The sequence below is a fragment of the Garra rufa genome, chromosome 22 (assembly GCF_049309525.1).
Source record: "Garra rufa chromosome 22, GarRuf1.0, whole genome shotgun sequence".
Classification (NCBI taxonomy): domain Eukaryota; kingdom Metazoa; phylum Chordata; class Actinopteri; order Cypriniformes; family Cyprinidae; genus Garra; species Garra rufa.
The window spans coordinates 9,706,496-9,719,292 of record NC_133382.1 but is presented as its reverse complement, the minus strand read 5'-3'; the positions used below and the strand labels follow the sequence as shown (position 1 = coordinate 9,719,292).

Genomic DNA, 12,797 nt, shown 5'->3' with positions numbered 1-12,797 from the left:
AAAGCAGTTCATTTAAATGGTAAAACTATTTCAAAATATTACTGCTTTTGCTGTATGTTGGATCAAATAAATGCAGGCATTTACACATTAAAAATCCTACTGTCCAAAAACTTTTGACTGGTAGTATATACATATTTTTAAATAAAAACAGATCAATTTTCTCCCCAGAAAAAAAACCAAACCTGCAAACCACCAGCTAAGAACCGCTGGTTTACATCCTGATTGTGGCATAAAAATAGATGCTGTGCATTTCCTCAAAACCACTGTAAGCTCTCAAACACTTAAAATAGCTGTTCTGACCCAGGAGTGAGTGTCTGAGAACTGTTCTGGAGTCAGTTTTACAGTTTCAAGCCCCACCATGCTGTCACATGCTGCAGTCATCGCTGGCCCACACACGTCTGTTTAGCCATCTGTTCTCGATAATCAAGAGCATTTATTTTCCAAAAGGAGTTATCAAGGCCAGTGGAATATGTGAACAAATACAAAAAAGAAGTCAAAGAAAGAAATGCTGAAGCATTAGGTTACGCTGACCTGAACTAAACAATCCCTGGAAGCAGTGTAACATGCTTTTTGTGAGTATCAAATATAAATATATATATGAGTATCATATAAAAGCAACTAAGACAAAAAACCCTTTGTTTTTAATTACAGTTCATTTTTACTTTGTTGCACAGCAAAGATTTACACCCCAATGGTGTTCCATAGATGATCATGCCTCTTTAAAGTAAAACTGGGTTGTGAGTTTGAGATTCCCATCCTGAGTAAAGCAGCTGATGGTGTTCTGAAAGACCTTGAACCACATTAGATCATATCACAGCCAGGGCCGGTTTAGATCACAGCATGTTTTCAAGGCTCTCAACAAAGCTGGAGTGAATTAGCTGCTGTTTTGCCGGACAAATATTCATCCAGACGAGGGAGATCATAAAACACTGCCCTCATGCTGGCAGGAGAATGGACAGGAAATGACATGTAAGGGCAAAGGTTGATAAAATAACAAGAAGAAAAACAATTGGAGCCCATTAGTCAAACATGGGAAACTGAAGAAACCGTAACGCTAAATGCCAAACAAGAGGAGGAGGGGGGAAGTGCTTCAGATTGATGGATTGAAACTGAGACTAAGTTACTCTAAAACTAAAACTAAAAAAATAATAATGCACACTGAAAGACATGCAGAAAAATGGAAAAGACCTATATATTTGCGAGCATGTCGGTATTGGACAATAATAATGTTTTGCAATTGTCAAAAGGAATGAATTAAATTAATTTATTTTAAATGTAACTAGCATGCTGTTATTAACTATTATTTTTTACCTTAATTATTATTTTATTTAATTATTGTTCTAAATTATCCAGCTTCTATAGCAATATATTCGTTTTTTGTAATTAATTTGACCTTTTATTTAGTATTATATCATATCAATTGATTTTTAATAAAAATATTTAATTAATTTATAAAAACATATGTAAAATTAAGGTTTTAGACTTCTTTTATAGTCATTTTCAATAAATAAATAAATAAAATCTTATTTTTTCCCTTTATTATTATTATTTTATAATTTAATTTCGTTCTAAATTATCCTGCTTCTACAGCAGTATATTAGTTTACTTTACTATTTAATTGTGTTTTTATTTAGTATTGTATAAAATAAATTTATTATACATTAAAATATTTAATTTATAAACAAATTTATGATAACTCTTGTAAAATTAAGCTTTTATTATTTTATTAATTCATTTTTGTTCTAAATTATCCAGCTTTTTATAGCAGTATATTCGTTTAGTTTAGTAATTAATTTATTTTTTATTTAGTATTATGTAAAATCAATTTATTATAAATCAAAATATTTAATTACTATATAATTCATGAAAACATATGAAAAAATTAGGGGTTTCAACCAGTGCACTATTCTTTTATAGCAGCTTTCACAAGAAATACGCTATTATTTTTACCGGTATTATTATTTTATTATTTATTTTTGTTCTAAATTGTCCAGCTTATATAGCAGCATACTAGTTTATTTTATGAATTACAGTATTTTTACTTTTTTATTTAGTAATATATAATACCAATGTATTATAAATTAAAATATTTACTTAATTCATGTATTTATGAAAACTGAATTTATGAAAAATGTCAAATTATTATTATTTTTTTCCTAATTATCCAGCTTTTATAGCAGCATATTAATTTATTTTAATAATTAATTAATTTCTTATGTATTCAGTATTATGTAAAATAAATTTATTATAAAATAAAATTTCATTTAAAAAAATGTGTTTTTAACCAGTATATTGTTCTTTTATAGCAGTTAAAATAATAATAATAAACTATTATTTTTTACCTGTATTATAATTTTTGTTCTAAATTCTAAATAAGCGAAATTCTAATTTCTATATGAATGTTTTATATATCAGGTTAATTATTTTATCAATTTCTACTTTTTTAATTAAATATAAATTTTTATTTATATATAATGCACTTATAAATTAAGATATTTGTATTTAATGTAAAATGAATGTAAAACTTGGATTTTAGTGAGCTTTCATAGTTCTTTTTTAACATAAGCCACTGAATGACTAAAATGGGAAGTTTCTGATTTCTCTACTGTTTTCTACACATTACTACAACATTCCTGGAAACTGCAGTGCATGATGGTTAGACAGCCACCTCTTGTATTACTTCTTCTATAAATTGGACCAGACCTTGTGCTATATTATAGTTGAAAGCTTGGCTATGTGAGACTAGATTTCATTCATAATATGAAAATAATTATCGTGACCAGAATTTCAACATCTGTGTATTTCCACAGGCCTACCTTGACAAGAGACTTGCCCTCCACACCGTTGGTCTCTTTGGCATTACCGCCTTGCCCATGCGAGTCTCGTCGCTGGGAGATAGAGAGCTTCTTCTTCCGGGGCCGGCCCTTCAGGTTGGGTGCTGCGGACAGCAGAAGAACAGTTAGAGCGGTGACTGACAGCCATGTGCACCCACAACCCATAAAGACCACTGACGTCTGCTCACTGTACTATAGCACAAATAGGGAAACATGACAACAGATAAGCCGCGTCTGTGGCCGACCCACATACACTACAACCAGCATTGTTCCACCAATTGGCGGCTTGACAAGTGATCCCTGGAGCCATTCCAGTGACTTACATTGCTTTAAATTATATATCATCCTCCTTCATTCTGGATATTTTTACAGGACTTAATTATCCTGAGAAAAGGTCAAAATGCCATCTGTCACTGTTACAGGCGTTCTTGATCATCAGTTCCACATCATTTTCATCATTATATTGGCCTCCAAGCAAGAATGTTGGATAATACACATTGTAATGGTTAAACAATTCACAGAATGACAGGATGTGTCAACAACCGGAAAGCTCATTCAGAACCTGAAGGGCAAATGAATAAAATCACTAATACGTCATCATCATGGCTCAAAATAACAGCGGAGAGTGTGGTGCAACTGGGTCAGCCTTAAAAGATTTGTTCATCCAAAAATAAAAATTCTGTCATTATTTGCTCACTTGTGTTATGTTAGATATTTCCTAATAATCCAACTTTCCACTTGGCATGAGGCATGTGCCATTTCACCACTTCTTTCTTTTCTACGCTCTTAAAAATAAAGGGTCTAGTTGGCATCTATAGTCATATATATATAAAAAAAAACTTTAACATCCAAAAACCATTTTCACTGCATAAAAGGTTCAGTGTATAGTGCTGTGAATAAGACATACTGCTGCAGCACAAATAACATATATAGTGACCCTTAGCAGATCTATACAGGTGGAGCTGGGGAGGTGGAGGGTTTCAGAGTAACTCTGAAAGCACGTCACGAAATACTCTTGTGGATGCTAACCAGCCATTAAAATGTAAAGCAGCAAGCTTGTGGCAAGTAGTTTAAAGCTGTGAATATTATTATTTTGAGTTAACGACCTGCGCCATCTAGAGTTTCATGAAACAACTCGACATTTAATAGAGAATCTGAAAACAGGCAATAGTTTTTAATAGAAAATGTTTCCTTTCTTGTTTAAATTTTAAAGCTGAGTTATATGTCAGAAATTGTCAAAATCAAAATTGCTATCAAACATTTTGAAAAAAAAAAAAAAAAAAAAATTTTTTTGCCATATCGCCCAGCCCTAGGTATTGCTATGAAATGTATTTACAATAGGGCTGCAAAACGATTAATCATGATTAATCGATTCAAAATAAAAGTTTATGTTTACATAATATATGTTTGTGTACTGCATATTTTTATTATGTATATTAAATACACACACATACATGTATATATTAAGGAAAAATATTAAGGAGTTATATGTAATATAATATAATATAAATTATATACAAGTGTTTACATAAAAATACATACCTACAAATATTTTTTTTTAATATATACATATACGTGTGTATTTATATATACATATTAAATATACACAGCACACACACATATTATGTGAACATAAACTTTTATTTTGAATCGATTAATCATGACTAATCGTTTTGCAGCCTTAATTTACAAAATAGTTATTTTTGCTTAATGTTGCAAAAACAAATACTAGCCTAACTATAATAAAAAGCTTACTGAAGCTAGTCTGTAATAAAATAAGTACAACCAAACATTGAAGAATGTCTAAAAATATTGATTTCTCAATTTTAATCGATTCCCATTTCTATAAAACAATATCGATTCTAGCCTGTTTTCAGTTAATGAATGGAACATTGCAGCTCACCTCCTATTCAATAAATTGCAATAAGCTTTGTGTGTTGTTACTTTTGATATAAAACAAAGTCTCAGATTTCAAATTCTGTCTATTTTTTTATAATATTTAAAGAATAAATACCGTTATGGCACTGTTTAATGTGGAGTGACAGAAATCTTAAATCAAATATTTTATTTTTACTATTCAATATTTTAATTAAACTATATATATATATATCGTGTCCATAAATTTGTTAGTCATCTAGAAAAATTTACTTGTGAACATGAACATGAACTGAAGGTGCGTTTTTCTAAAAATATGAACCATATAACATATTCATTAAAATTTTTACTTTTACTAATTAGAATTTTCAAAAAACTAATTGGAGTAGAAATATAAATATGTAATTTAAAGTTAAAGTTAACTTTTAGTTTAGTTTAATATTATGATTTATTGTAAGGCTGGACTCAGGGAAGTGTTGAAGATCCAAATGCAGGCTTTATTGAATAGATCGTGGTCAGACAGGCAGGGTCAATATCTAAACAGACAGTAACACGAAGGCAAGACAAAAGCGTAATCCAGTAATCAGGCTTGGGTCAAATCCAATTGAGCAGTCCAAAGTAGCAAAATAACAAAACAGTGAAACAAGGTAAAACTATGGCTAAGAAACAAAACTATGGCAATGAAACAAAACTATGACTAAGAAACAAAACCGTGGCAAAACAAGAACAAGGCAAGAAAATCAGAGAAACGCTTAGTAGAGTCCGCAATAGCAAATCAATACTTCGCAAGGCCTGTTTGGTTTAGGCCCTGCTTATATGGCAGACAAACAGGAAGTTACCACAGAGGCAGCAGAGGGAGCAGCAACAGTCAGTGTGAGTAAGGGCTCCTTCTGCTGGCCTGGCGTTACATTTATACTACGGGGCCATTTAATAGTGAATCTCATTGGTTAATGAACGCTCAATTATTTTCAGGGAAACACATGGCGAACGTAGTTCCAGGCAGGTCTTGACTGCATTACATGTCTATATCCCTTCGCCACACAGACTCAGAGAGGTAATTCCCAAGGCTTCAAAAAACAGATGCATGAGTGCTGCCAGCATTGCTTTAAAGGTTGCAGAAGTAGAAGGTCAGCTTGTCAGTGCTCAGACCATACACCGCACACTGCAACAAGTCGGTTTGCATGGGCGTCCTCCCAGAAGGAAGCCTCATCTGAAGCTGGCTCACAAGAAAGCCTGCAAACAGTTTGCTGAAGACAACCTGTCCAAGAGCATGAATTAAAAGAACCATGTCCTGTGGTCTGATGAGACTATAAGATGGCTCAGATGGTGTCCAGCATGTGTGGCGATGCCCTGGACAATTGTGTCTTGCCTACAGTCAAGCATGGTCGTGGTAGCATCATGGTCTGGGGCTGCATGAGTGCTGCTGGTATTGGGGAGCTGCAGTTCATTGAGGGAAACATGGATTTCATTATGTACTGTACATTCTGAAGCAGGACATGATGCCTTCCCTCCAGAATCTAGGCGGAATGGCAGGAATGGCAGGAATGGCAAGGTAAAGGTGATGGGGTGGCCCAGTATGTCTCCCGACCTGAACCCTATTAAACACCTGTGGGGCATCCTCAACCTGTGCAGCTCTGGTCAATTCCATGCCCAGGATGATTAAGGCAGTGCCAGATAACAATGGATGCTTACACAAAATATAGACACTTTGGACAAGTTCACTTAGGGTGTACTCACTTTTGTTGCCAGCTATTTTGACAATAATGGCTGTATGTTGAGTCATTTTCAGGGGACGGTAAATCTATACTGCTATACAAGCTGCACATTGACTACTCTAAAATATATCCAAGTTTCATTTCTATAGTATTGTCCCTTATAATGGTTGCTGAAAAGTGAGGGGTGTACTCACTTTTGTGATATACTGTATATACTTGCATTAAGACCATTATTTTGACATCATTTGTATGTATTGGATGATTAAGTGCATTTATTTGAATGAGTGTGCACAGAGAAAACCGTCTGACAGACAACATGCAATAACTGTATTAACTTTCTTTTGTGACTTACATTAAACTACCAGTTTATCAAGTCTACTAATATATTCCCTGATGCCCACGCTGCCGAGTGAACAGTCATTCAGGGTCAAAGGAAAATCAAATGTTTCACATTTCTAGTTTCTAAAAGCCCATTGTGCACCTGATGAATGCCATGAAAGCATCACCAGCATCAAGCTGGAAAACGACAAGCACAAGCGAGAGTTCAAACTCAGAGCAGCGAGAGGCAGGCGGAGCTTCTGACACCAGGACAGGTGCTTTCGAGCACAGGTTCAGTGAGGTCAGCCGCCACTGCATTCCACGTGCGCTGATGATTAAATCATCGTCAAGGTTACGCAGGGCCCAAGGCTGCAGCAACGACGCTACACTTGATCTTCCAACAACGCTCAGACTGGCAACCCGATCTACTCTGAGAACAGAAACTAAAGCATTAACTAATCAGCTGGAGAAGAGCGTATTCTTCTCTCAAGGCGCCGCCTTTTTTCATCAAATTTGGCGCATGCGGCAGCGGGGTCAGTGAAACGGCTCATCAAATGAGTCCATTTGTTCATAAATAAACATTTATGTAAGAAGCCTTTTTGTCACCTTGGCAACAGGCAGGTTGTTTACTTGGCTGCTGTGGCCATGACAAACACATTTGCGCAGGGATCCGTGGGCTTGGCGGAGGAAAGGCTTACGTTTATTGAGGAAATGAGGCCGCTTCTCTCTTAAATGTCACTTTTCCTTTGTTCCTTAGACTAATTCACTCAAATGGGATTCGCATTTGCCGATTCTTCCTCTTTTAGCTTCCACCCCACATCACAATCATTTGAATTCCAGTCCTGTGAGTAATGTATTACTCATGATTGCCGGAGTACATTAGCTCCTTTACTTCACGCTTGTTATCCTGCATTGAGCTCTCTAATATGAGCACACCATTCTAATTTTTTCTCATTCTCATATTATAAATAACAAATAATATATTGGGGATTGATTTATTATGTATTTAATATACATACTACCTTTTAAAAGTTTCGGAATAGTAAGAATTTTTTTAATTAAGTCTCTAATGTTCAGGCTGCATATTTGTAGTTTTAATCAGTAAAACAGTAAAAACTACCAATACCTTTGAAAAACATTATTTCACATTTAAAAAACTTTTCTGTTTTTACTTTAAAATGGAATTTATTCTTGATGACAATTTTTTCAGTGTCACATAATCCGTCAGAAATTATTCTAATATGCTTATTTAGTATTAATAATGCAGTCCTCCACACTGTAAAAAGTTTTCACCAGATTTAACTTAAAAACCTAAGTTCAGCAGCTGCCTTACATTTTTTAAGTTAAATTAGCTTAAAACTACAAGTCATTTTAACTTATTTCAATAAAAATTAGTTGATTTAACTTGTGAGTTTAAATGACTTAACAAATGATTTAACTTAACATTTTAAGGCAGCTGCTAAACTTAAGTTTTTAAGTTAAAACTGGAGAAAACTTTTTACAGTGCATCATTTGATCATCAATGATTAAATTGTAAAAAAATATTTTTTGTATTATACTATAATATATAATATTGTCAAAATGATTAATCGCAAATAAATGCATCCAAAATAAAAGGAAATATTTTTTAAACATACAGGCATGTGTGTGTGTGTGTATATATATACACACACACACACACACACACACACACACACACACACACACACACACACACACACACATATAAATATACACAGTACTCACACACATTTTATGTAAACAAACTTTTTTCGATGCGATTAATCACGATTAATCATTTGACAGCGCTATGTGTATTTATATATACACAGTACTCACACATATATTATGTAAACTAACTTTTATTTTGGAGGCAATTAATCGTGATTATTCGTTTGACAGCGCTATGTGTATTTATATATACACAGTACTCACACATATACTATGTAAACTAATTTTTATTTTGGAGGCGATTAATCGCGATTAATCGTTTGACAGCACTATGTGTATTTATATATACACAGTTCTCACACATATTATGTAAACAAACTTTTATTTTGGATGTGATTAATCACAATTAATCGTTTGACAGCCCTATGTGTATTTATATATACATATACATATACACAGCACTTACACATATTATGTAAACAAACTTTTATTTAGGATGCGATTAATCATGATTAATCGTTTGAATGCACTGTGCATTTATATAAATATACACAATACTCACACATATATTATAAAAACAAACTGTTATTTCGGATACGATTAATCGCATGTACATTTATAAACTAACTTGTAAACTAACTTTTTTTATGTGATTAATTGTGAATAATCAATTTGACAGCTCTAATATACATAAATACATACAGATGTTGTGAATGTATGTTTAATTTTTTTTTAAATCTAAGGTCATATATACATACAGTAATATAGTTATTTTAAGATCAAACCAAACCAAATTAACATGTAACAATTGTTTTTATTTTTGGCCAAGTTTACTGTTTAAATCAATACATGGATAAATTGTGAAAATTTTAATATTTTTAATAATATTTATACTTCAAGAAGTATGTTCTGCTGTGCAAAAGTAATATATTTCTGTCATTATTATTTTATTTACTTATGTTACATCCAACTCCAATGCACAGAATTCCATGGACTTTTCCCCAAAATCCAGATTCCATCTAAGCCTGCTGATGAGACATAACAACTGCGATCTGTCTCTCTCTCTCTCCTTTATTCTTGCACACAATATGGGGACTAAATTGGCCGAAATATCAGCCAGGCTGAATAATCTGCCAATATTTGGGAGATTGTGTGATAATGTGCCATTTTGAGATAACTGGTTGTTAAGTGTTCCTACACAGCCAGAAAAAGAATATTAGAACTTATAGTTAGAACTGATATATACTGTATGTCCAACACCCTTGTCAATAAGTAATATACATTGAGTGTGTTTGCATGTGTGTGATTATTTACATGCTTTAAATACACCTATAATTCTTAACCACTAAACAGTTGTGTCACTGTATTGTAAACCAAAGCTCTAACTATCCAAAGGAACAGCTGACCCCTTCTTTATACATCTTCTTTTCTTGTTTCCCCCATACACTGACGGCTCCCATTGTCACGAACATCAAAAGCCCATTACCGCAACTCGGTTGCTTTTGTTTCCAGTAATTTCTGCGCGTTCCCTCTGTGGATTTTAACAGGTCATTTACTATGGTGCTGGGGGCCGAAGGGTGGCCAGAGCTTTGAAGCCGAGCAGGGCTTCTCTACCTTCTTCCAAAGTCATTACAGAGCACTATGGGGTCTCTCGCAGATCAAATATCTGCTTGTGCATTCCTGTGGTCGTGCTTTTTCCTTTGAGCCAATACGTTTGAAGCATATCTGCGGATTCTCCAGAGTTTTGGCCTGAAACATTTGCGGTGGATGGAAGTTTCAGAGGAAGCCAAATTAAATGAACTGTATCTGAGAGTCTCATTCAAAGTCAGACCCACACCCGTCCACCCGTCTACTCAAAACACACACACACACACACACACACACACACACACACACAATGTTGGGTTTACATGTTTTAAGGGGACATTCCATAGGCATAATGGTTTTCATACTGTACAAACCGTATTTACTATCGCCCTACACCTACCCTACACCTAAACCTAGCCCTCACAGGAGATTGTGCACACTTTTACTTCATCAAAAAAACTCATTGTGCATGATTTATAAGCCTGTTTCCTCATGGGGACCTAAGAAATGTCCCCACAAGGTCAAAATCTACTGGTATTCCTATCCTTGTGGGGACATTTGGTCCCCATAACGTGATGAATACCAGGTACACACACACACACACACACACACACACACACACACACACACACACACACACACACACACACACACACACACACACACACACACACACACACACACTCATACTCAATATAGTATGGGAAAATATTCACCCTCACATTCCATGGCTCAACTACTACTATATATTTTAAAAAATAGCTTAATAAAATAATAAACAAAAAAGTTTTTAATAATTTTAATTGGCAGAATTGAATTTTACTTGATATTTTCTAGCATTTTTACTTGATATTTAGACATCTGATTGAATGGGAAAATGTTGGACTATGATATTATTGGTTATTATTATATTTTCCTGCTCACATGCTTGTGGTTACATCAACAGAAAAGCCATTTCATAGATGGATAAACTTAATATGATTTGATTCAGAAAATTCTTATTCCCAGGAAATGTTTAAAAAGGAAAGCATTGTATTTTTTGGTATAATGTGCACTTATGAATCATATAAAATAAAACCAGACAACATTTGTTATTTTCATTTATTTGTAACTTGTAGTTCTAAAATAATAAAGTATGTAAAGTATGTATTTATCTATACACTGCCATCCAAAAGTTTTTTTTACTGTTTCTTTTTAATTATGTTTTTTAAATAAGTTTCTTATGCTGTGTTCAAAATAATATTGTGAAATATTGTTATGATGTAAAACAATGTTTTTCTATATTAATATACATTAGAATTGAATTTATATCTGTAATTAAAGTTGAATTTTCAGCATCATTAGTGTCACGTGATCATTCAAAAATCATTCTAATATTCCTTTATTTATTTTGAGCGCTGGAAACAGATGTGCTGCTGAATATTTTTTGAAACATGTGATACTTTTTTTAGGATTCTTAGTTTAATAAAAGGTTAAAAAGAACAGCATTTATTTAAAATAGAACTGTTCAAAAGTTGGGGGGTCAGTACATTTTTATTCTTTCTTTTTTTTTCAAATAAATTAATACCTTTATTCACCAAGGATGTGTTAAATTAATAAAAAGTGATATCATAGATTTACATTGTTAGAAAAGATTTATATTTTGAATAAATGCTGTTCTTTTTAACTTGTTATTCATCAAAGAATCCTGAAAAAAGAATCACAGGTTCCAAAAAATATTTGGCACCACTGATAATTCTAATAATACATCAGCATAGTAGAATGATCTCTGAAGGATCATGTAACACTTAAGATTAAAGTAACGGCTGATGGCTTTGCATCACAGGAATAAATTATATTTTAAAGTTTATTTTTACATAAAAACCATTATTTTAATTTGAATTGTAATAACATTTTGCAATATTACTATTTTTTCTGTATTTTTGATCAAATAAATGCAGCCTTGATGAGCATAAGAGACTTATTTAAAAACATTACAGGTCCTAATTTTATATATATATATATATAAACTACCATAGTCTGTCAATGTGGCAATAGTCTCAATGATTAACAGTGATGTTCATTGAGTTTGACATATCTGACTGCTGTGAAAGAGCTAGACTCTGCTGAAAGGTCACGCTCATCACATGACCTGTGTGTTCTGGCACACGTCCATCTGATAAACTCTGCTGCTAGGAAACCCGCTGCCTTCATTCTGTACGCCAACTTCTGCCAGTCTAGTCCCGCCTATGTTTTCATCATCATCCAGCTGCACTTCCATTCATAACCTCCCGGCACACGTCAGTGAGGTAACTGGATTATATGAGCACATATATGACAGACACATTCATATTAATAATCCACAAATCACAGCAACAAATCTGTTAAACAGGAACTTTTCCATTGACTCTCTTTCATCACTTGTTCACACATACAGTGGTTTCACAGCTGTACAGGCACTTTTTTTTGTGCCAAAAATTAAAATTCTGTACTATTTAGAGGTCATTAGATGCACATATAAAGCCTATATATACAGTTGAGTTCAAAAGTTTACATACACCTTGCAGAATCTGCAAAATGTAAATTATTTTACCAAAATAAGAGGGATCATACAAAATGCATGCTATTTTTTATTTAGTATTGAACTAAATAAGAAATTTATAAAAATAACCCCATTCAAAAGTTTACATACGTTTGATTCTTAATACTGTGATGTTACCTGGGTCATCCACAGCAGCTTTGTTTGTTTGTTTGTTTGTTTGTTTGTTTGTTTGTTTACTGATAGTTGTTCATGTGTCCCTTGTTTGTTCTGAACAGT

The 12,797-nt window shown here is 33.3% G+C and overlaps 1 protein-coding gene across 1 annotated transcript in view; it reads right to left on the bottom strand.

Moving 5' to 3' along the window:
- Window positions 1-12,260, bottom strand: part of LOC141298349 (AT-rich interactive domain-containing protein 5B-like) — a 62,600-nt gene extending 50,340 nt beyond the window's left edge. The window contains exons 1-3 of the mRNA XM_073828847.1: window positions 12,127-12,260; window positions 6,931-7,172; window positions 2,817-2,938 (exon numbers count right to left, since the gene is read on the bottom strand). Coding sequence (XP_073684948.1) covers window positions 2,817-2,938; window positions 6,931-7,172; window positions 12,127-12,260 — 498 coding nt within the window. The remainder of the gene's footprint in view (window positions 1-2,816; window positions 2,939-6,930; window positions 7,173-12,126) is intronic.
- Between the last annotated feature and the right edge of the window lie 537 nt (window positions 12,261-12,797).